Here is a 23,212-nt window from a genome sequence, read left to right on the forward strand (position 1 = left end):
CGTCGTCGTTCAACGTGAACTCAACCGAATATGTTCAACCGAATATAGTTCTGACTACCAAAAAGGTCATTGAAAAGGAAGGCGCTCCCTTTCTTAGCCCCGTACTGGAATTACAACCAGTCCGTGGCGTAGGACTTGGAGTGCCTTCCTTTTTCGAAAAGAATTCACATAAAAGACTTGACACAAATGCGAATTGAGCTCACGACCTCAAGGCATTATATACAATCCACGAAGCATTACAATTCACGGACAAACCACAATAACATTCGCAATTACGGGCGCGCGCGACCGACGGGGAAAAAAGTGAAGCTATATAGGCCAGGGCAGGAGCGTGGGCTTGGCGCGGGCAGGGCGTGGGCAGCGTAGGCGCGAGCCTGGCGAACATGAACCAACATTGTATGCGCACAGCCAACATACTGTTGACTGGGCCATTTTGCTGTTGAGCGAAGACATGGCCGGCCAATATGGTGTTGACAGGCCAATACGGTATTTTGTCTGGAATATGGTCCTTTGAGAAAATACAATATTAATAAAAAAACCGTATTCTAGACTGTAAAGCCGTATTCAAGAAAGGAACGAACATCGTTCAAATTGACGAAGCTGTCAAAATACAGGATGTGCCCGAAAAATGGTCAAGTTACAGTTTTTTCGCCCAGAATACCATTATCTCTCTGTAACACTCTTACCGTACGGGAACACACTAACTGCCGCATGTTGAACACTCCCCCCCCCTTCTCTACATGGTCACACCGGCCCTTTTTATCATCGATTCCAAGGAAGGCAGGCACCTTGTCCTTGTACCTTTATTACTGGCACCCCATTCCATTTTTAGTTAACTCTTCGCATCGCAATGCCCAAACAGGCCTAAAATCCCCGCAGTAGGAAAACCCAGCGGCTCCCCCTCAATGTAGCCCACCATCAGCACGGATACGCTCTGCCGATCGTACCCGCGGGGAGCTCGTCAGCAGCGGGGTGCGGATACCGGAACGATTAAAGACTTCTAGGTTACGTAGATGGAAGACCATACAATGATGGGCAGCGACTTTTGCTTGCAGGAATTGAAACCCAATTATACGCAACGGCGTAGTGAATGTTTTGTAATGTGAATAAGCCTACCGAGACCCTGGTTCCTTCTGTATACAATAACACGGCGGAAGCAACAAATATCAACACGTGGGAAACACAGCACCAGAGAAATAAAAATTGAGCTAAAATACAAGACTGGCAAATATTTACAGCTTTTGTTATCAAAAGACGCTGGACAAGCCGCTGCGCGTGACTTTCCACACAAGCAGCCTTTTAATCATCAAAAGACGCTGTTGCGCGTCACTCTCCATGACCCTGAAGCCATCCAGAGTCGCGTGTACCATCGATGGCACAGTTCCATCCAGCCAGGCATTGGGCCCTGGATCCCTTCGATTTTGCGAGCGCTGGTAAAGAAGCAGCTCTTGAGCCCCAGGACCACCTCGGCACGTGCCTCGTCGACTTCGGCGCTGATGACGAACAGTCCGTCCGAGTCGCGCGGGCTCCGGTTCCGAGGGCTGTCCCCGCAGCGGACGACAATCTCGGTCGGCGTCCTTTCCACGACCTCAAAGTGGTCGATGAGCTGCGTTCCCGGTGTGTATGTCGACCGTGATAGCTGTTCGACGGTCCAAAGCTGCCCACTCGTTGTCGGTCCCTGGTATTTGCGGGCGAGATATGCTCGCTGGAACCGATTGCCTGTAGAGCAACGACATGGGAGGGCATCCCACGTCTTCTTGTCAGCCCGCTGAGCATCTTTGCCCCTCGAATTGGCCCTTGGCTCCGTTCCTCGCGCCACACGAATTGATGCGCGCGGCCATTGGTCGCTTGCAAGGTTGCGAACGCCTTCGGGAACGGCCAAACGTGTGTATTACATAGAACTGAACTTACCTAATCCACTCCAGACCCCGCGGCAGAACTCCAGAACCAGGTCTCCCTCGTTTTCGAGTAGATCGGGCCGTATCTTGTTGAGCGGTATCCGCTTGACGCAGATGTCTTGGGTTGACGGATTTCGGTGCACGTTGTACTTTGCAAAGGTCGCTGACCTGGGAAGGGCATCGTCCCTCGGCAGTGGGCTGATGATGGTCGTCGTAGCTCCCAGGTATGCGAGGAAGCTGGCACCCGTCAGGACACCCGTGTAAAACGTTTTTTTGATCACGCCCATATTGATAATTGTCGCGTTTCGGGTTTTCCTTCAATTCTGCGCCGTAGTAAACCCTCCCAAAACCCCCAGAAACAAATAAATGGTGTTGTTGGAGAGAGAAGCGAGGAATGGCGACCGTTCGGCAAAAGCGTCTGGTGGGGACGACGGGTATTACCTCCGACGAGTGGGCATTACCTTCCTTTGGGAAGGTGCCGTGGTGTATTTAGGTATGCTCGTACATCGCACCCTCCCGCAATACACGACTTTAGAGTGTAGCCGTTCCTCCTGCTTGGTTATGTTACAGTAATTTTACGCTGCACCCCAACCACCATGTGTATGAAAACTGCATCAACCCATGTAACATCTACCTCGGTGATAATGGGTAACGAGGAAGAAATGTTTGGTCACAAATATATTCAAGCTTCTTCATGTTCTTGATATTTGAAAACGAACGGATAGAAACCGGGAGAGACCTTCTGTGCTGTCTGCAAATAGGAGTAAGAGGAGCGGTAACAAGGGGAAAGTGCAGCACTTCAGTAAACAGTTGTTGTTAACCCTCGATAGTATGGCTGAACTGCCAATTTGTCTCGGCGACATGGAGAAATATCTCCTTAATCTACGGGGTACTCAGCTAGGCTCACATGCCAGTAGGCACTCCTTTCCCTTGTGGCCTAGAAATATCCCTTTAATGATGTGAAAGTACTCTAAACCACCGCTCTCTTCAATTCGCTAATATTCGTCCCTCTCCTCGTAATTGCCGTCTTCGTAGTTTTCCTTATTCTTTTTCTTCAAAGATAGGAGTGCCATTGACACCTTCCGCTGTACATGTGCTCTACTGGGTGATGACGGTCCTGTCGTTTCATCAGAAGCTTCTTCTGCTGTTCTTTGGTCTGCAACATGGTCTCTGAGTGCTGATAAGTCAACTGGAGAAATCACCGCAACTGATGTTACTAATCCCTTCTCTGAGTCGGAACGCTCTCGGAGACGGGCTCTTGACTTCTTTGGTTGGAGTTTTGCTATATTGAGCGCTTTCATGACCTTAGTTCCAATGCCACCACGCTCAGGCGAACTCTCGGGGCTCGGGCTCCATCGAGACATTAAAGGTGGGCTACATCGAGCTGGAGGAGTTGTTGGTCTGCGTGGGTTAGATGGCGTATCCATTCCCGTCCCCCACGTATAATTGGGGAAAGGAGATAGTCCAGGCCGAGAAGGCGTTACTGGGGGTCTGATAGTTGGTCCGACAAGTGATGTGGTTGAGTTTCGAACGCTCTCATTTAGGTATTCAGCCCTGTTTGGGACTGCAAGTGATTCTGACGGCGATACAAATCCCCTAGTGCGTGGTGTGAACGAAAATGATCTCTTGCTCGAACGTGACTCGGAGGAGTTGCGTGACGATCCGGCTGGTGCATTTCCAATAGATCTGCCTCTCTCTCGATGACCTCTGATCCCCTTTCTCAAGGCCTTCGAGAAAGCCCGAACGTTATGGAAGCTGGTCGTTTTCGATACTGGGGTTTGCTCTAGAGACGCCGAATACAGATCTGTGCTTTTCGAATGAGGCATGCGCGTGCTCTCTGAAATCTGGCCCATCTCAGTTGAAAGATCGTAGTTTGACGCTTCCCAAAATAGTGAACTAGGGCCATCCAATATCCACGAATCATCTCCGGGCACGGGTGAATGTGGTGGAGGGTAGTTGTTGTTGTTGGCGTTATTGGCTTGCGTGTCCATGGCTATCGATCTGGGAGGCGTATTCTGGCCAGGGGTAACCGCTAGCTGGCCAGCAGTTGGCTCTATTCCCAGTCTCTCGTGTGTCATGAGAGACGGTAGCAGGAATACTACCGTCTCGTCCTTGCCGCTCACCCCGGAGCCACGGGGTAATACAACCATGTTCACGCAGACTTCCTCGTCGGCTGCCTCAGTCTTATATATCTCCGGCAACCCAGTCCTTCCATCCAGCGCTCTTGGATCGGAAGTCGGAGGACGAGACCGGCTCGCAAGCGACTGGCCAGAGGATATCTGTGAGTTCTTGCCGAACCCAAAGGAAGATCTCAAAGACTGTCTGAGTCCACGGTCGGGAGAGACGTCGCTGATTGTTTCTAGTGTTGGTGTGTATTTCGCAGAGCTTGAACGACTTCTCCGCTTCGTCTCTTCTCCAGGATCTGGAGGCAAGGGCTTACTAGTAAACCCCGAGAGAGACCTTGGAGGGGATAGATCAGCTATTGACCCCGGTGATGCGGATTTGCATCCTAATAGGGCCGGCATTGTTCGTCCTCGTCTCGCCGGCTGCGGGAATTCGGGAACTGAGGGGCGTTGTTCTGGTAAAGGGGACTTCGGTCGGTCTGGTATTCGCAAGTCTGCGGGTCCTACAGCTGGCCGGTTCCCATTTGGCGGTTGCGATGGTTTAACAAGGAACTTCAGGCCATCCAAAGGAGCCGGCAAATGTTCTAGCTGTGAATATTCTTCTTCTGTTGCTTGCCCTCCTTCGTCAATGCCAGTGCTCGTGCTGGTTTGAGTCGCCCCGTCTTTCTCTTCGCCAGCGGCTGACCGGGACTCTTCAATCATCCTCTCAAGCACAGAGGAAAGGGATTCTAGAGATAGAGTATTGACGGAGGACACTCCTAGGTCGAAGTCATAGTCCGCTTCGCAGAGGCTGGTATTTTCCTGGCTGTCGTCAGCGCCTGGGATCGTTGGAGAGTCCAGGCTAGATATGCTGGTCTCTATCGTAGAGCCTTGCCCACCGGTCGGAGGACCGGATGACGGCCGCAGCAAACTGTGGCTTGGACATTTTTTCAGAAGTTGGTCTTCTTGTCTTGATAGCGTCCGAGAGACGCCTGTCAGAGTCGGTGCCTGAGGAGTCGCGGTCGCTGGGGTGTCGTGGTGGAGCGCGTCGGACAGCTCAAGGTCATGATCATTCGAGCGAGAGATCTTTAAAGTCGAGGAAGACGCATCGGACGTGTCCGGTGCAAATATGTCGTATTCTGCGTCCAGCTGGGTATTCTGGGGGCTCGTGGCGACATTGCGATCTGAGCATGGCGACGGTGGCCGTTGAAAATCCCGGGAGGATGCGCCAGACCGCTGACGAGGGTCAGGAATCTCATGTTTGACTCCAAAGAGATGGGACACCTGCCAAAGTTGCATATGCCGGCCGTTAATAATAACAGGTGTGCAGGGATCTGCAAGCTGGCCCAACGTCAGGCGAGGCAAATCGGGGCCGGACGACTCCATACCGGCCACTGGGCTATCGCCTTCGGTGCTTTTTGCCATTAGCTCTGGCACAGTACAGTCGCCAATCAATGCAATAGCGCTCGTGTCTTCTCCCTGCATTTGAAATCGTGGGTCAGTGGTGATATTGATAGAGGAATATCAGATAACCAGGTAGTGATATTGGTAAAATGCGTGGGCGGACGCTGTAATGGCAAATCGAAAACGAACAATAGCGGAAGTCGCTGTACAAATGACACGGGAGGCGCTTTAGAATGTCGTCTGCGCCTCAACAAGGGCAGGTGGTATGTTCATATCGTCCGAAAGAGGAAGGGACGAGAGTCTGATACTGTATTAGAGTACATCCATGACTACGTAAGATACTGTAGAAAATGGAAGGCACGTCGTCGGCTGCTTACAGTTTAAGTTGGCCCAGGTGTGAGTTTTGGTGAAAAAAACTCGCGGGATAAGCGAGTTCCGGAGCCCTCGACGAAAGAAACAACAGGCGGTACGTCGTCTGCCGTTTGTTGGTTGTCGGGTCCCGGTCCTCTATACACAGCCGAATAGGGTGGGCTGTATTCGCAAGTGCAATACAGAGGTTCAGTGCCTAGATGTTAAAAAAGGAAGGTGTGTGGTGTGCAGAAGCTTCGAAAAAATTTCTGGAGTCGGCTGGCAGAAATACAAGCAAAATATAGAATGATAAACACTCGTGTGATGAAATATTACACGTAAACGCGAGGTGAAGAGTACACAGTACACCCCTCACTTGGCCCTCAAGTTCTTCTCAGCACCTAGCAGACTTCAAGGATTAAAATCTACCCTACCTATTTACCTTCCCATATTTAAAACTAAGGTGCCATAGACAACTCAAGCTATCACGAAGCTATCAAGCCACACGTAGACTGTCTTGCAGGTCGGCTTCCCCAACAAGAGATTTGGCTTGCTACGGGGGGGATACAGCTGCCATGAAAAAACTGTCGTGTGCCGAGATAAAGACGACGATACAAACTTAGGAGGGTGTTGTTTTATCCTAAACTATGTTCCTTTTTGAGTGTGGCATATGTTGAAGGGGAGAAGCATATCTGTATCGCGGCTCTAAGGATGCGGGAACCAGCCTATATGGAAAATATGAAAGATGTTATTTCCATGTATAAGATCCGGAGACATGGTCGCGTGTCGTCGTGGTGGTTCAAACTTCCAAAGGCAAACATGGTTCAAGAGTCCGAGTGTCCTTCTCACCGTCTGTGCTTGGGAAAGTGGTCCGAATGTGTCCCATGCGCATCCATCAAACCACACTGTGAATTTTCGAAGGGCGGCAAAATATTAAAAAAAAAAAAAAAAAAGGCTGGTGGTGTCTGCAACTACCTTGTATTTCTGTGCTGTTGTGTTAACGTTCTGCAGGTCGTCGAGAAGAGTGGAAGCAAAAGAAATCAGGGGTTGGAATGCCAGTTGGCAGCCAGCTGACAATTTCCGCTGGCCGAGCTATGTGACCAGCTGTCTTGTGTATGAAGTACCGTTTACGAACACGGGCCCCAAAGCCAAGACAACGAAGCGGGCAAGGGTGGCAACTCAAGGGGGATGAAATGAAGGAGTCGTTGTTGTTTGTAGTTTTGCGCCTTCCATTCTTGAAACAACGCAAAACTGTCCACTGTTTCCATATTACCGTCTTGGTAAAGCCCAAGACGTCCTCTCGCTGAATGATTTTCTTCTCGCGCTCGTTCTCGGAGGACCTAGACACGTAAGGTACCTAGTAGGTACCTTCTTAGGTAAGGTAAGGTGTTAAGTTTTGGGCTGGAACAGAGGACATACCTACCTGCACCTGCGCATTTGGTAACCAAAAGAGGACAAAGGGGTCTAGGGCCCAGCAATAATGGGGTTGATGATGAGGAGGGCGGCTGCGATCGCACGCCACAAAATAATCGGCTGCGCCGGAACGCGATTACCACCCCCAAGATGGGTGAGGCAGCTTGCTACAGAGTCTACTACTAGTAGTAGAAATAGCAGTAGTGAGAATCCCCAGCCGCGACTGGGCACATCTCGTGGGTGCTTTTCTCGATTTGCAAGTCATTTCCATCAGGTCTACTCCAGACTGACATTCATGATTAAACCCGCCCGCAACAGTGCAAGAAACAAGTGGTCAAGATTCCAGGACATCGCCGCCGCCTCCCAGAAATGATGGCGATGCTGGCCCATCCCTTGCCGCAAAGATGGCCGAGGCGGCCGCCACCTCCTTTGCCTCTATTGTGATTCTTGGCGCTGGCTTTGGCATTGCGGCATACGTCTATCATCAAAGCTACAAGTACTTCGTTCTCAAGAAGATGGCCAACGCATTCGAGCCTGGTGATCCCGTCCTTGATCTCGCCGCCATGGGGAAGAACTTCCCTGTCTCCAAAACGGCCGCCGCTGCCGCTACGCACTGGATAGCGCGTCCGGAGCAGCATCTCGTCGACGAAATCATAGCTGGCCGCGAGGTTGGGCATTACCACTTATTCATCGGTGACAAGGGCGCGGGCAAGAGCAGCATGCTTCTGGAGGCCATGCGCAAGATCGATGGCGACGGCGTGGCCATGTTTGAGGCACATCCTGACCTGGAAATCTTCCGAATTCGCCTCGGAAAAGCCCTGGATTACGAGTTCCACGAAGATTACATAGGCGCCTACTTCAGCGAGCGCGGGCCCAGAGACACGACTGCGCTTCTCGATATCGAGCGTGCTCTAAACAAGCTAGAAAAAGTGGCGCTGCGGAGAAGATCAAAGGTTGGCAGGCCTCTTGTTCTCATTGTCAACCAGATGCATCTCATCAGAGACGACGAAGACGGCAAGGACCTCATTGAGCTACTCCAGCAGCGAGCAGAACAATGGGCGGCTTCTGGTCTTGTCACCATGGTATTTAACAGCGACGACTACTGGATTTATGAGAAGCTGAAGCAGCTGGCCGCCCGGCTAGAAGTCCTCACAGTCGTGGACCTGCCTAAGGCCCAGGCAACGGCAGCCTTAAAGAATTACCGCCAGCGACACTGTGGAGAGACTCTATCGCAAGATGTGCTCGAGCAGATCTACGACCGGGTCGGTGGCCGCCTAAACTTTCTAAATCGGGTTGCCAAAAGCAGTGATATGCTAGCAACTTGTGATAAGATCCTAGAGGTTGAGAAGACATGGTTCTTGAACCAATGCTGGATTCTCGGGGCTGAAATGGATGACGATGTCATGGATCAGCAAAAATGGGCGGTGAGTAACCGCCGCTAGCCTCGTCTCCTAGAAATCTCTCTTCGTGCAGAAAACTTCAGCACAACTGCGCCATAGGGAATCTACTAACCGCTTACCCGCCACAGGCGGCTGCCGTCGTGCTCGCTACTGCCCTCGTTGACAAAGAATCCGAGATGGACAGCACGTACGATCCCGAACTGGGCCACGTTCTGCCATCCTTTGCTCTGCACAAAGCCCAGCAAATCATGACGCGGTCGGATTTTGTGCGGGCCCTGGACCGTCTCAATCTTTTCAGCATCACTAGCGACGCCCAAGTTCGAGCCAGCTCCGTGCCAATGCACCTTGCCTTTAAGCAAATTGTTTCAGAGCCGGGTTTCCGTCAGCACCTACAGGCGACTATCGACCGCATCGCCGCAATCGAGAGCCTCGGTCGTACAAGAGAGCTGGTTGCCAAAGACTTGACCCTTGGCGGAACGTATGAGATACGGAGGGCCAAAGGGGGTGTCGATGTGGCTCTGAGAGAACAGAGAGATGAAGCTGGGGATGGTGTTTAAGATCGGCACATGGGTTGTCGTGACTTTGCCAGATCCAAGAAAGGAATATATCGACTTCCGTTCATGGACGAACCACCGAAAACAGTAAAATTAAATTAAATGCGCACACAAACTCCTGCATGTTGATGCATGTCCGCTAATGGCTCCCCCTTGTAAACCCAGTGTGTTACGACCAACACGTGTTCTCTTGCAGACCCGTGGAAACGAAACCCAGTTAACAAGTCCAGAAACCAATACCATAGTTAAAACCCCTTGCAGACATGTAAAGAAACTCCATCCAAATACATCGAAGAATAGCGCCGTATAGTCTGGCCTAACCTGTCTCCTGCAAGCGCCCAAGATTTTGGCCTTTTGCCGATTTGTTTTTCTTTCAATCCGTCAACAAACAAGCCCTTTTAAACTCCCATCGCAAAAGAATGTTCAGCAAAAAAAGAGAAAAGAAGAATGAAAAGATTCGTAAAAGATACAAAGAGATAGAGGAAACCAGAAACCGAACCCCAATCCCCGCTCGCCCTACTGCTTCATATCCCAAACAAATTAACAAATAATATATTTTCACGCTTACCTGCACCCGTGCGTCTCTTAAGCCGGAATGAAATCCAGACCTAAAGAGCGTGCGACTCCGGGCCAATCCCAGACGGCTGCCCATTCCCCGGAGTCCATGTGTTGCCATACGCGTTCGAGGACATCCATGACGCGGTCCGTGTTACGGAGGCCCGTATAGCCCCTGGCTGTCCTGACGGCGGCGCGTACGCGGTCCTGTTGACCAGGGGCAAAGCATGAGGTACCGATCACAAAACAGGGGAGGAGGAGCAGAGTCTGGCTAGGGTCACTGGGTTTGAACTTTTCGATAATCGCCAGTGACTCGTCAACCGCGAGGCTGACTCGGGGGTCGTGTTGGGGCGGCTGTCGAATAGGCGGCGGAGATGTCCGGTTCTCGGTAAGATGAGTGTCCGTGGCCGTTGCAGTGTCTATGCCGATAGGTCTCTGCTTGGCCAGGCCGAGGTCTTGATTGGGCAGACAACTCGCGGAAACAGAGCAAGTGGCAGAAAGCCTCGGGGAGGAGGCACAGCTCGTCGACGTTGACTGTGGGGGTGTATTCACGACAGAGGACGTTGGTCGGCCACGAGATGGTGTGCTATGTACCACTGGGAGAGATATAGCAGATGAAGCCATTGAGGACGATGGCGCAGAGGATGATGGTGGGTATATCGTTCGGACAAGATAAATCCACATCATGTTTTTGTAAAGGACCCCTACGTGGTCACGGCTGTCTCCGAGGGGCCAATGAGGAGTCCAATCCCTGATAGCAGCGTCGATTTCGGCCGCGCGGTATAGACTCACATAGTCGACGACGGGATCAGTTTGATCAAGCATGTTGCTTCGTATCGTGTTTCTGATGGCTGTTATCTGCGACAGGTAGTGGAGAAGACCGTCTGCAACGCCCAGTAACCGCGGCGGGTGCACCGGGGGAACCAGCTGCGATTCCTTGGGAGCTGGGTAGGAACCCGGACCATTGACAGAGTGGAGGAGCTCGTCCGCAAAGATGTGGTATTGGAAGAACTCGGCGATAAATGAAAAGAAAGCGGGATCATCTGGAGGGGAGCTCGATATCAGGTTTTGATATGCCGAGAGGTGAAGGCGATGCTCACCCCGAGGGTTGCCTTCGGCCAACGCCTCGAGAAGAAAGCAGAGCATCTGGCCATAGCGTGCCGAGACGAGAATCTTGAAATCCGGGTTCGGCTTGTCGTTGCTGAACTCGACATCATCGTAGAACTTTAGCCGAGCCTGGTCGTGATGGTAAAGCGAGCGCTCTTGCAGTGCCGCTGCGGTCGTGGTGGGATTGTTTTTCAGAATATTAATGCCATATGGGGTATCAAAATCAATATGCTTGCTGGCGAGCGAAAGAATCGAATGCATTAGGCCTTGGTGTTTCACTGCGATCGGCACCATCATGTCTTTGAAGGCATTCTTGTGCTCTCCCTCGACAGTTAGTACAGTGCTGAGATGTTCGTTGTAGTGCTTCCAGAATATCATGTCTTCCACTGTCTCCAGGCCGTGGAAAATGGGTTGTATTGAGATTGGCGGTAGACTGCGAGACTTCAGACGTTCTAGCAGCGTGTTAGAGAACAGGGACGGGACGGCCAGGTACAAATACGGGGTCATTCACCTTCTTCGGCCCTCTCTTTCCCACTTTTCCATATCTGTTTCTCTGGATACCCTTCACAAACGACGGCATTTTTCTCGCAGTTCATGCCTGGAAAGGCGTTAGAAAACGTTGCTCGGGATGGTATTAGTCGGCCACTTACACCGTGGTTTCGCCTCGTCGCACTTCTTCTTCCGCTTCCTACAGGTAAGGCATCCCGTCTTGGACCGTCCCTTCGTTATCTTGCTCGAGGAAACACTGGATGTGAGTGGGTGCTTCCGCGGCCGGCCTCTTGGCCTTTTCAGCTTTGGCTGATCTGTTGCAGGAGCACTCCCTGCACCGGCAAGTGGCGTCGACGGTGCCTCTTTAAGATCTTCCATACAAAAGTCGTCATCGTCGATAGGCTCTAGTTTCGGAACCGCCATGGCATCGCTGGAGTCCCAGTCGATCTCATCACGGCCGTCCGGATCATGGGGCATTTCGAGGGCTTCGTCCGCGCTCATGTATCCCCCCATCGCCCAGGTATCGGTGCTAGCCGATGATGATGCCGAGTGGGCCATAGCCGGTGCATTGGGCGACCCCGATGCGGACGAGTCGCTGGCCGAGTTCTCGGACATGGCACAAGGTATATCCATACCATTGCTGATGGGCGAGAGCTGGCCCGTGTGAACGAAACTCATAGTCGACGGCACGGACCCAGAAGCGGATCCAGTCGAGAGTGATTCTAGCCAAGGAGACTGGGGAAGATGGAGGGATTGGATATCGTCCGAGTCCATGCTGTGGCTATCGGACCAAAGATCCGCATCGTCGGTGGCCATGGGAAGAGAACGGTTCATTATTCGTCAATAACGAGACCATGCCAACATGGGCGGCGACGACAACGAAGCGAAGATGTCCCCAGACTCGGCTCGAACGGAACGTAGGAGCCGCGTATAGAAGGGTGAGGAGAGGACTCGATCACATATCCATGCCGGCCATAATGAGACAGCTGTGCAGTGAGACAAGCTGAAAAGCACAGACGGCCTCAAGGACGCTTCTTTTGCCTTGGCTTGTGGGAGAGATCTCTGGGCGTAGCAATTGTTGTTGTAGTTGTCTTGGTTGCTTCTGATGGTGGAACGAGTGGCGGGACTTGAGGGTGGGATATGGAAGCAGCTTGGAAGTCGACAACACCCGCAACCCTTATTGACCCATGATTGGTACTGTTCCAGGTGGGAGGGTAGGTACATATGCCTGCCTGCTGGAGGGGTGGATGATGCATTTCGGCTGGCTTCTCCACACTCCTTTCACTTGAACTGGGGAGGCAGGGGGATGCAGCACGCGGGGGGGAGGGGGGAGGGGGAACCTGGAAACTCGGGAGGACGTTTTGCAACACAGCTACCGCACCTAAGGTAGGGAAGGTAGGTAAGGTAGCCAACCAGCAGCACGAGAAATTGACTTTCGATGAGGAGGTACTGTGACCATGAAAAAAGAACGGTAGGGATCCTCTGATGGTCGGGTGATTGATGATGATTAATACGTGAGTGAAGGAACTAAGCTCTGCAATTGCGATTCTTCCAATTTCATATCCCGCCTCTTTCTTTTTTGCTCATTCCCCCATCCCAGCGCCCATTGCAACGAGTGGCAGGTATCAATCGTAGGTCGATAGTCTTGATAGTCACAGGAAGGGTGAAGGAGAGCGTTCGGTGCTGAGCTTAGTGTAGTGTGGGAGAAGGATTTTGGCCTGCGGGGGAGGCGGGCTCGAGGCAAAGCTCGAGAGCGGGCTGCCCGCATGCTGCAGGCGACGGGCAATAATGCAGTGGCCTTGGCCCCACTCAGAACTTGCTTTTGTTCTCCGAATGTCTCTTGCCGAGGCGTCCATCTTGATCTGTACCTGCAAGAGACCTGCAAGTACTCGCTGCATGAGACATGGACAGTCGGTCCCTTCCTGCTGTAGCGTCTCCGTGTGATTCGCTGATTTCGCAGTCGTTGATTTCTCTGATCTTTTTGACGGGGATGTCCCGCAGTGAAGCACGGACCATACTCATGCATGCGGCGGCTACGAGCGAGATCAGAACGCCAGCAGGCCCCACTTCTCTGCACATTCGAAAAGCAGAAAACGGATGAGAGAAATCCTGGAACATCCCGAACGGGTAAACGGGCTGCCATCAATCACGTTGGCCTGTTCTGTCTCTCTGGACATTAGCGGGCAATGGCCAAAGCTGAAGGGTGTCGCCGTTTTTCGCTAGACTTGAAGGATGCGAGGCTGGCTGTTTATAAGCTTTGGACGGCGCGGCCTTCCTGGTCTGCCTGCTGAGCCCTGGGTGGAAGAGCACACACATATGAAGTTAATGTTGCGCGGCCAGGCTGCTGCTAAGTCTAGTTATAAACTCTGGAACAGCCATCGCGTTTATCTTAATCCTGGGCATGGATTGTCCGCGACCGGCGCTCATCTGTGACAGAGTTACGTCGATTCTCAAACCATTGCAACCATTGTGACCAGTTGCAAACAAGTCAGCGACAGAGGAGAGGTGAAGGTCGTGGCCGAAAGATGAGAGCTGGCAACGATTGAAGTTTCCGGCAGTTGCTGGCAGGTTGTGTGCCAGCAATGCGCAAGCCCGTGAGCGAAGGGAGCGAGCCTTTCCGTCGGGTTGCGCGCCTGTCAAGATGATTGCCGGCGCAGATGCCCCTATGTAAGATAGGTAGGTAGGAGGTAGGTATCCAAGGTATGTACCATGATATCATGGTTTGGTTGTGGTATACCTTGCATCTCTTTATCTTGGCTCGGCGGGCCTCGCAATTACCAGGCGAGATGCGTCTTCACTTTCAGGGCATACTCTTCTGCATATGCTGGTAGCTCAAAAAGAGCAGTTCCAACCTTGACGACGTGGTTCACGAACATGGGCTGGAGGCAGCTGGTGACCTCCCCTACAACCTCTTTATATGGCAAAACCCCGGAAGCTACCAGTTCGGGGCCTGCAGCGTCGCTTCGCGACATTTCTCGACTTGTGAGGTGGCGCACCCACACAACAGCCGACCGCCTTTCGGAAGGTCGTGTTGCTGGAGGTGAGGCGCCCTGCCGTGTCACCCTCTCTCTGCTCGGTTCCTCCTTGTTGACGGACAATTTACGAGCCTGGAGCCCTTCTACGGCTGTTGGGCAGATACACATGCGATCATCTTTCGTTGGCTATCGTCGAACCGGCGGCCCTGGCCCCATTGCGACCCGATCCACTTGAAGCTGAGACGTTGCTTGCCCGTGGAGCGAATCGTTGCGAATATCTGAAGTGAGGTGGGGTTATGCCCAACGCCCCGCGCATATTTGTTAAAAAAAAACCGCTTCTCCGCACGTAGATGGCGGCACATACACGAGAGTGCATACTGTACGTATGAGCATTAGGTTCATGTATCAATGTGTGGAAAAGAAGCTGAGCCACGAATGCCAATAAAGTTTTATCCGTGCTAACCTACCTATATTTCTTACTTGATCCAACCGACAAAGCTTCATGGAGGAAATAGGCTGGGTTCTTGTCTGGTAAGGTCGTTAGTCCAGTTTAGGTAAGGAAGGTACGTACATATGACAGAGTATCGGAAACCGTCGATCCCTGAAATTTCCGCCCACCTCAAAATGGCGGGGAGGAGGGTGTGGGGAGAGGGGCGGGGCTCCAGCCAAAGACAGGTCGCAAGCTCCTCACGATCCCCAGCTCAGAATGGGGCATTACCCGCGCCGGCCCTCCCGTCCTGGCGGTCACTAGGTGCTCCTAGAGTGCAAATGGAAGGCAGACAAGACCATTAGAGACAACTTGAAGTCAGAAGAGAAGGCTAGATTTGCAGATCTGCAGGCAGCTGATCTGTGGATATCCGAGGGGCCTTGAGTTGTTTAGGTACCTTAGGGAGGTAAGGTACGTACAATAAATACATGTAGTACCCGGCCTTAAACTCGAGGTTTTGGCTTCCCGAGCTCGACCCGGAATCCAAAGCGCCAAACAGAATCTCGACATACTTCCGCTCGAGTTGCTCCGTAAGAAGGTCACGGTCACTAGTGCAGGCTGGACAGCTGGAAAGATGCAGCTGACCCAGATCGGCATCCGTCTTCAATAATGAGCGCCACCAACTTCCGCAATCTCAGTCCTATCGCAACAGGTAACGACTCCGGAGCTACCTTGTCAAGGACTCGAGTTCTTCAGAAATATAATAATAAGAGCCTGAGGCTTACTGCCTCCCTGTCCGTCTATCTACTAAGTACGTACATGATTCACAACAGATATGGAGGTACCTGGCCTACTAGACTAGAAGCCCTTGAAGTCGACAAGGCTGTAATTACAGCAAACCACCTCAATCAACCCGACCTCATCCATCTCGAGTCTCGAGGCTGTAACGTGTGTTGTGTCAAGCAAAGGATGCAGACACGCACGCGATATACCTATTTTACATGGTTCTCAAAAAGACACCACGGTATGATGGGTCGCAACCATAGTACTAAGTACTCCCCGTAGGTAATTTCGGCAATCTCAGCCAACAACGTGAAGCCTAGGGTTGTCAAGGTAGTATTGACGGAGGTATTACTTTCAAAGGCGTCCGCGCAAATGTCAACCCCCCACGCAACATTCACTGCTAATAACGCGTCAACATTTGAGCACACTAGCAGTATATTAGTCTTTTTCAAATACCGTTGTAAAGCGCTTTAAAATGAGCATTCTGCACATTCGCCGTCATTCGAAAGTGCCCGTCCAGCAGACATGCAAAATGACCTGTCACAAAACTACCACAATCTCGTCGTGCACACCGCAGCAATGTCAAACGCGGCATTAAGCCAAACCTCATCCAACCATATCCAATCGCTCAAGTAAGGTAGTCGTAACTTACTGGACCAGGCACCTTCAGCGTAAGTCAGGTAGCCTGTACTCGGTATGGCAGGTAAGGCAAGTACCATGGGCCCGTGGGCATGTTACGCCGAGTCGCGTTCTCTTACCCCACACTTGGAAACGGCAAGAAACGGGTGGCCCCCGGTCTTGCCACTTCAACCCGGACTTTCAATAAATCAGCTAGACCTGGCACCCCGATGCGACACCACCACACCATCCTGTCGGACCTCTCTGTCTCGAAGACTCATCTTGAGAGCAGCCAGCGCCTGGCCTCGAACGATCTGTCAACGGGCTTAAAGTAAACGGGGAAGCAGTTGTGGTAACACCCGCGGGGAAATTGGGGAGCAGGCAAATCCCCGACCTGGTGGTTCGGTTTGCCAAATTAGGGAACCTTCTCTAATCTCAGAACGGCCTTGGCTTTGCGAAGCGTGTCGTTTTGCCCCTCATGATCACGCGTATATTCTACCAGTAAGATATCTACAACTACAGACTTTGGAGGGCTCAAGCAAACTCATGCGTCACAGGTCCAGAGACAACGCAGTGTGTAGTCATGTTCGGACATGTGCGGAAGAGGGGTGACAACAACAGCGGTATAAATCTTCGTCCCAAGTTGGCGGCCGCCCAGCCACTTTTGAGCATTCCGACTTGAGATGTCTTTCTTGGAAAAAGTGTGGCTTTTGGGCTGATCCTGTCGCTGTGGGGTCTCGGGCGATTTCGGTACCCTTCGGGATGCTTTCCAGTCTCCCTACCAATTGATACCCAGCAGTCATGTATGTGCAGCATCGTAGTCACGGCCCAGAATGAGCGTAGCTGTCCGGCAATCTAGTGCCGTAGCCTGCCTCTCAACAGGCCCTCTACATTGAAGGCATGGCTAGGTAGCAGGGCACTAAGAGGCCTTAGAGTTCGCCGCCAACCTCCGGTGCCGCTCCTTTTACGTCAAATGCTGCTTGAAACCAAGGGCTGGCACCTTCAAGTACGACTAGGTAGTCATTGAGGCAGGCGAGTGGCTTCTTAGCTTTGATGGCGCGGTTTAGTTTGTTTGGGTCTTTCTCCTCACGGCACGGGACGCATGGCGTTGACCTTGGCAGGTTTATCAGTTTCAAACTGGTAAAATAAAATGGAACTCCCAATGAAATGACAAGACGTATCTGACAATGTTGGCATGCACATACAATCATCTGCAGCTTTCTACTACCTGGTGCGATGACATATCCAAAGATACCTTGTATCGCACGGCTGTCTCTCTTCATAGGGCATTGAACGGACTCATCGGTTTGACCACTTCGCTTGGCGAAGGCCGACTGTCTGTGGAGATATTATACTATCATTCCTGCAGGGAGAACTGTTCGTCCCATCAGCCTCCTGAACACGAGACGGCGGCGTTGCCACGGCTGCTATGACCTCAAGCAATTATAAAAAGACCACTCCTGTCTGTCTCACCGAACGACCAATGAAGACATGCTATCACACAGATCAGCCAATGGCGTCAGGTTATCTTGTTGCCCTTCTGAATGGATGCCTGAATGTCTCCAGGCCTAGCCCGAAAAGCAGCAAGCCATGTTCTGGAACTCGGGGCCGAAATACCCTCCTCGCCCAGTCTTGCCCCAAGGAGGAGCTCTCTTTCATGAGAGAGACTGGCTGCGTCTCGCCCGCCCACCTTTTCTTTGCACCGCAGTCCTCTCCGCCTCGGGAAGCATGGTCTCATCAGCAGCGGCCAGACAACTCGTACGAGATGCCCCCCAGTTCGGAGACATTACACTAAAGGGAACCATGACGCACATTTGAGAAAACAGTTGTCGAACCCTGTCTAGCTAGCATTCTGGGAGCTCAGCAATTACAAATTCAGTCTGCTTGAGAGCGATTGGCCCCTCTCCCTCCCATTTCGCCAGCCCAAACAACCACCGTGGGCCAGTGATGCGACCGCTGAGGCCTGTCACACCGGTCTCTGTTCCTCGTCCGCGGCGTTTATTCATGCGCAACCATGAACACAAGGCAGAACCTCCCTTCTCAATCTGTCTTCGTTTGCATGTCACGTCACCTTTGAACTGCCAATGAACGTAGGTCTCAGAAAGTAACGGTTGTTCTTTCGGGGAGATTTCATGATCTGTCACAATCATCAAAAGCCCGTGGTAGCATATGGTGGGTGCCTTGAGCGAAAGATTATGTTCTAGTTGCTTAATTGATTTGCGGTCCGGTGAAGGGCTGACATCTATGGCTTGGCCCTGGTAGTTAATATGTCAGTACACCGAACAAACAGGTGGGTGTGCAGAAACCTGAGCCCAAGACGGTAGAGGCTTACTTGGAGACCTGGAGACGGCCGAGAATGTTATGATCATTATGCTGAAAACCCAACTTGGCCATCTTTTCCCTGCTACGAAGGGATGTACTGTTCGACGGGGGGTAGTCAGTGGTGGCACGCGGCCACCGATGCCATGCCATGATTTAGTCATGACTTTCTACAAGACTGGAGCATCTACCCTGTATAGCTAGGGGTAAGGGGTCCGCCTTATCACAATCCCAAGGAGTTTGGGGTTCGTCGTTCGTCGTTTCGGCGGACTAGGCGTCATCGGACAAGGTGAGGTTCTCCGAATGTATGAGTTTTGAACAGCCCACTGCATGTCACCGAGACAACTACGATCTACCGCGGCTCCGGGCGTGGGCAGCGTGTCGTGTTTTGTGCTCTTTCCTATCCTTTTCATTCAAAGGGTTGTATAGAATACCGCAGTCCTTACAAACCGTGAACCCCGGGTCAGGGTTTACGGAGAGGCTCAGAGTTGTTTGCACCATGTCTTTGGCACAACGCTTTCGCGATCGATCTGTGATTCCCAGCGGACGTTTTGTCATCATCCCCGACATTGCGACCTGGCCAGCAACAGTTGCGGTCAGCTCGTCCAACACACGTGAACCTTGGCCGCAAGAATCCTGCGTCTCCTGCGGGGTATTTTTGTTGATGGGCAGCGTGTCGTCATCGCTGTGCTCGTTTATGCCAGTTTGGTAGCTCCGTTCATTGCTGCAATCCACAGCTGTCCCACAACCGGTATCCATCTTGCCGCGATCCTCCGCACCAAACTGGGGTCGAGTAGTCAGCCTTCTTCGTTTCCTCGGCTCTCGAATAGGTAAGGGATGCGGTAGTGATGGTAGCGTCGATGCTGATTCAATGCCATCTGGAATCGTGGCTGTGGTTATGTCGTTCGGTCTCGGGGGGACGACGGGCTTGAAATACGATAAGATCGATCCGCGTTTGCGCGTCTCGGGCTCGGGAATTTTGGCAGATGGTTCCAAGAGCGCATCACCAGGGTCTGGCACAGTCACATCTTCCTTTTGCCCGCTCGTGATGGGCTGATGGAGAGCCCGTCCTGAAGCAAGACGGCGGCTATAGGTTCGCAAAGGTCGTTTAAGCTCGTGTGAAGGGATCGACTCCAGCCGCAGAGTAGTTTCGGCCAGACAGTTGCCTGCACCGCCAGGTGGACTCGGGCAGACTGCAGGTAATGATGTCGGTCTTGTTGCAGCCGACTGGTCTGTCGGCATCTTTCGCCCTCTCACGGGCGGGCCGCTGCCAGGCGAGAGAGTGATGGACGTATTTCCAGATCAAGGCGAATTCGGCCAAGAAGAAGCCTTGGCGTGCCCAAACAACCGAGATGTTAAGGCTTGATGATGTCGAAGTTCCTAGCAAGTCTTACTTAGGAAGAAGCTGAAGTCGATTGAGGTCGATTTGTCGAGTCGGCATGTAGAAGCCGCCTTTGCGGGGCTCAAATCCCTGCTCGAAAAGTCGTGTTGTGGACTAGGCGACGCGACGCGACGCGAAATTGGAGAAGATCCAAGTGTGTTCAATGAGTTGCGGTGGTTGTACCGCGCTGCGGGGTAGTTCCCGCGATTCAAACATGCCCGCCGCCTGTACCTCTTCATATCCCTGCAACCGCAGTATCAAAAACAACGGAGGATACGGATGAAGCAAAATAAGGATAAGAATAAAAAAAAGAGAGAGCCCTCACATGAATTTCGTACAAATACCATCAATCGTGCACGTGAGTTCTCTCCTTTCGTCTCCGCAAGTTTAACTCCTCTGACGGGACCTTCTCCTTCGCAATGGCAAACTCGCTCTCGCCATCCTTCTCGGTGCCGACAACCCATGTTTGCACTACCTCCTTGACTTCACGTAAGGTCTTGTCCTTCTTTTTAGCCTCACCGAGATTCCATATGTATCCTGAGTACACAACAACCTCGGCGATCCCAACCAATATGCTTCCACCTATCGTTAAAAAGAGCCTAGCCGGCGTGCTCCACCACCTGGCTAAAATCCAGAGCGTGGCGGCAACCCCCAGGATGCTCACTATAAAGTTGAGCATGAGCATCAGCTGGCGGTGCACATCATTAAACGTGACGTCGTCATCGCCAATGTCTGCCTCCTGGCCTGGTCGGTTGACCTCGGCAAAGGCGTGTATCATGCCAGCGCCGCCGGACCCGCGCTGAGAAAAAGATTCCAGCGGCGACGCTGTATTCATCATGCGTCCGTAGATGCGCTGTTCCTCATCGCGGCGGAGACGAGCCATCAAAGCTTTGTATTCGTTCGACTTTGTAACGTCAGCCCCTGAAAAAAGGTGGCACGTAGTTGGTGTGAACTTACTGGCTCGGGTTTCGGCGGCGGCGGAGGATCGTAGACTTTGGCGCCATTTAATAACCTTTCAAGGCTGTATTCGTTGCTTCCAGCATCTCTGAGGGATGCCCATAGATCGACGATTTGGCTGTGTGAAATGGGATTGCCAATGCTGGAGCCGTCGAGTGAAGGCTCATTCTCGCGCTGCAACAACTTTTCTTTATGTGTAGAAGCCAACTGACTCCACACAGACAGGCCTTCCACAATGGAAGAAGTCATTGTGAGAAGCACCATGTTGCAAGAACAAGTATCGAAAAGGCTCAGTGACAAAGTCTCCGGGAGTAAAGGGAAGTTGCAGACGGCAGTGCGATGGTTCATAGGAGCTAAAATACCACAAGGACCCGAGTTAGAACGGAGTACGTACTTGGTTGGGTCATCAATGGAGAACTTCCCGGGCTAAGTGCAGTGCTTTGGTCCGAGAGCAAGGATCAGCTAGGGAGCCTGGGAGCTTTCTTCCCGCCGTAGTGTAACAGCGCCAAGGAATATAACATCAGCTAAGTATCCGTATTAGGCTAGCTCAATTCTGCCGGTCTGGCGCGAACGCCCCATGGAGGAAAGATATCCGTATTTCCGTCCCATATAATCGAGAAAGGAAGTTTTCGGGATTTCTAAATCACTGTTGCACGGTTCAACCGCCAGCACCCGACCCGATCGACGTCGGCAGGTCCAGTCTCTCAAAACCTTCTCAGATGCCCCGAAAGACCTCAACCTGACCCCTGGCAGTCAATTGGCCATTTTTTTTCAATAGACGGACGAAAACATGCAGCTCCAGACGGGAGCTTCAACGGTCGTGCGCCACGCAGCAGCAGCTAGACGAGCTCCTCGGCTCAGTTCGTTGTCCAGATGCTCACCCTCAGAACCCCCCAGAACAACGTATCTCATCCCCGGCGTCAGCATCCCCCACCGAAAAACACTCCACCATTCGGCGAGGAGGAGATCGTCGGCCTGGGCTGCCGCTGTCTCTGTAGCGGGAAATGTAGTGACCAACGCAATATCCCGCGCTACCAAGGGCGACTTGCCCTCGGTCGACCCGCTCCGCATCGTGGCCAAGGAGATGAAGTTTCTGACGGGCAACATCAGGAAGCTTCTCGGCTCTGGCCACCCTTCCCTTGATCGCGCAGCAAAGTATTACACGCAGGCAGAGGGAAAACACGTCCGACCGTTAATAGTCCTTCTCATGTCGCAAGCCACGTCGCTCTGCCCCAAAACGCCTCAACGGCAGCACTCAACAACCCTGCAAGCCACGGCCGCTATCGACTCGTCGATTTCTCCCCTTTCAATACTGTCCGACTTCAACCCATCTGCGGGCGCCGATAATGAGCCCGCCTCGACCGACCGCGATATCCTGCCCTCCCAGCGGCGACTTGCTGAGATCACAGAGCTGATCCACACGGCCTCTCTGTTGCACGACGATGTCATAGATCACTCCGTGTCACGCCGTGGGTCGCCGTCGGCGAATCTCGAGTTTGGGAACAAAATGGCGGTTCTGGCAGGTGATTTCCTGCTTGGTCGAGCGTCCGTCGCCCTCGCTCGCTTGCGTCATGCTGAGGTTGTCGAACTCTTGGCTACCGTTATCGCCAACCTTGTCGAGGGCGAGTTTATGCAGCTGAAGAACACGGCACGCGACGAGGCAAACCCGCGGTGGTCCGAAGACGCACTCACATATTACCTCCAGAAGACGTACCTGAAAACGGCGTCACTCATTAGCAAGAGTTGCCGTGCCGCGGCGTTACTGGGCGGTTCAGATGCCCAGACAGTTGATGCGGCATACAGTTATGGTAAGAACCTTGGGCTCGCTTTTCAGCTTGTGGACGACATGCTCGACTACACTAGGAGCGAGCGGGAGCTAGGCAAGCCTGCCGGGGCTGATTTGGAGCTCGGGTTGGCAACAGCGCCGCTTCTTTTTGCGTGGAAGACAATGCCGGAGCTTGGCGCTCTAGTTGGGAGGAAGTTTGCGAAGGATGGCGACGTCACCAGGGTGATTCTCTGCACTGTCTTTAATATCGTTGGTAATACTGCTAACAGAAATCGCCAGGCCCGAGACCTGGTCATGCAAAGCGACGGCATTAAGCAGACAAGGGCCCTTGCCGAAGACTATGCAGAGCAGGCGATTGCTGCCATTCGCCCATTCCCAGACAGCGAGGCCAAGAACGGCTTAATAGAGATGGCTGTCAAGACATTAAAACGGCAAAAATAAAGAGTATGCTCCAGTCTAAATAGAGCATCTGTACTAACAAGAGAGACATCCAAATTTTAACGAGCCTGTTGCATACGGGAAAATAAAACATAGACGGACAGCCTTGCGGCTGATGTACAAAAAGAGAAGGACCCGGCATACCCAGATGTATATTTTTTTCTTTGTCTTGTTTTGCTTGTTGGGTACGTTCCATATGCACATCCGGTGCAACGAGGGCAACGACGCAATGTCACGGCCAAAACTCAGCTCAATGAA

The 23,212-nt window shown here is 52.3% G+C and overlaps 7 protein-coding genes across 7 annotated transcripts; 2 read left to right on the forward strand and 5 right to left on the reverse strand.

Moving 5' to 3' along the window:
- Nucleotides 1-4: 4 nt before the first annotated feature.
- Nucleotides 5-711, reverse strand: B0T26DRAFT_715820 (uncharacterized protein). Its single transcript, XM_060442251.1, has one exon. It carries the CDS (start codon nucleotides 413-415, stop codon nucleotides 200-202), a length of 216 nt encoding a protein of 71 aa, XP_060294300.1. The 5' UTR covers nucleotides 416-711; the 3' UTR covers nucleotides 5-199.
- Nucleotides 712-1,306: 595 nt separating this feature from the next.
- Nucleotides 1,307-2,185, reverse strand: B0T26DRAFT_651248 (uncharacterized protein; the record flags this gene model as incomplete). The annotated part of the gene is made up of 2 exons (XM_060438258.1): nucleotides 1,307-1,719; nucleotides 1,912-2,185. The coding sequence occupies 2 exons, from the start codon at nucleotides 2,183-2,185 to the stop codon at nucleotides 1,307-1,309; spliced, it is 687 nt and encodes a 228-aa protein (XP_060294301.1).
- Nucleotides 2,186-6,763: 4,578 nt separating this feature from the next.
- Nucleotides 6,764-9,221, forward strand: B0T26DRAFT_715825 (uncharacterized protein). The gene is made up of 4 exons (XM_060442252.1): nucleotides 6,764-7,128; nucleotides 7,213-7,401; nucleotides 7,484-8,589; nucleotides 8,694-9,221. Exons 2-4 carry the CDS (start codon nucleotides 7,233-7,235, stop codon nucleotides 9,120-9,122), a joined length of 1,704 nt encoding a protein of 567 aa, XP_060294302.1. The 5' UTR covers nucleotides 6,764-7,128; nucleotides 7,213-7,232; the 3' UTR covers nucleotides 9,123-9,221.
- Nucleotides 9,222-9,704: 483 nt separating this feature from the next.
- Nucleotides 9,705-12,104, reverse strand: B0T26DRAFT_741853 (fungal-specific transcription factor domain-containing protein; the record flags this gene model as incomplete). The annotated part of the gene is made up of 3 exons (XM_060444022.1): nucleotides 9,705-11,233; nucleotides 11,293-11,379; nucleotides 11,432-12,104. 3 exons carry the CDS (start codon nucleotides 12,102-12,104, stop codon nucleotides 9,705-9,707), a joined length of 2,289 nt encoding a protein of 762 aa, XP_060294303.1.
- A 6,414-nt stretch (nucleotides 12,105-18,518) lies between these two features.
- B0T26DRAFT_350079 (uncharacterized protein) lies at nucleotides 18,519-19,876 on the reverse strand. Its single transcript, XM_060434553.1, has one exon. It carries the CDS (start codon nucleotides 19,632-19,634, stop codon nucleotides 18,738-18,740), a length of 897 nt encoding a protein of 298 aa, XP_060294304.1. The 5' UTR covers nucleotides 19,635-19,876; the 3' UTR covers nucleotides 18,519-18,737.
- A 243-nt stretch (nucleotides 19,877-20,119) lies between these two features.
- On the reverse strand, nucleotides 20,120-20,994 carry B0T26DRAFT_649401 (endoplasmic reticulum-based factor for assembly of V-ATPase-domain-containing protein; the record flags this gene model as incomplete). The annotated part of the gene is made up of 2 exons (XM_060438088.1): nucleotides 20,120-20,677; nucleotides 20,731-20,994. 2 exons carry the CDS (start codon nucleotides 20,992-20,994, stop codon nucleotides 20,120-20,122), a joined length of 822 nt encoding a protein of 273 aa, XP_060294305.1.
- A 526-nt stretch (nucleotides 20,995-21,520) lies between these two features.
- Nucleotides 21,521-22,957, forward strand: B0T26DRAFT_677378 (isoprenoid synthase domain-containing protein; the record flags this gene model as incomplete). Its single annotated transcript, XM_060440091.1, has 2 exons — nucleotides 21,521-22,738; nucleotides 22,796-22,957. 2 exons carry the CDS (start codon nucleotides 21,521-21,523, stop codon nucleotides 22,955-22,957), a joined length of 1,380 nt encoding a protein of 459 aa, XP_060294306.1.
- Between the last annotated feature and the right edge of the window lie 255 nt (nucleotides 22,958-23,212).

The sequence above is a fragment of the Lasiosphaeria miniovina genome (assembly GCF_030549165.1).
Source record: "Lasiosphaeria miniovina strain SMH2392-1A chromosome Unknown B0T26scaffold_5, whole genome shotgun sequence".
NCBI lineage: Eukaryota > Fungi > Ascomycota > Sordariomycetes > Sordariales > Lasiosphaeriaceae > Lasiosphaeria > Lasiosphaeria miniovina.

Bases quoted from the DNA above. Each gene is read 5' to 3' on its own strand.
- B0T26DRAFT_715820 (XM_060442251.1), bottom strand. From the start codon at position 415: ATGTTGGCTGTGCGCATACAATGTTGGTTCATGTTCGCCAGGCTCGCG.
- B0T26DRAFT_715825 (XM_060442252.1), top strand. From the start codon at position 7,233: ATGGGGTTGATGATGAGGAGGGCGGCTGCGATCGCACGCCACAAAATA. The intron at 7,402-7,483 runs GTGGGTGCTTTT...CGCCCGCAACAG, and splicing joins GCCGCGACTGGGCACATCTC to TGCAAGAAACAAGTGGTCAA. The intron at 8,590-8,693 runs GTGAGTAACCGC...TACCCGCCACAG, and splicing joins TGGATCAGCAAAAATGGGCG to GCGGCTGCCGTCGTGCTCGC.
- B0T26DRAFT_350079 (XM_060434553.1), bottom strand. From the start codon at position 19,634: ATGCCGACAGACCAGTCGGCTGCAACAAGACCGACATCATTACCTGCA.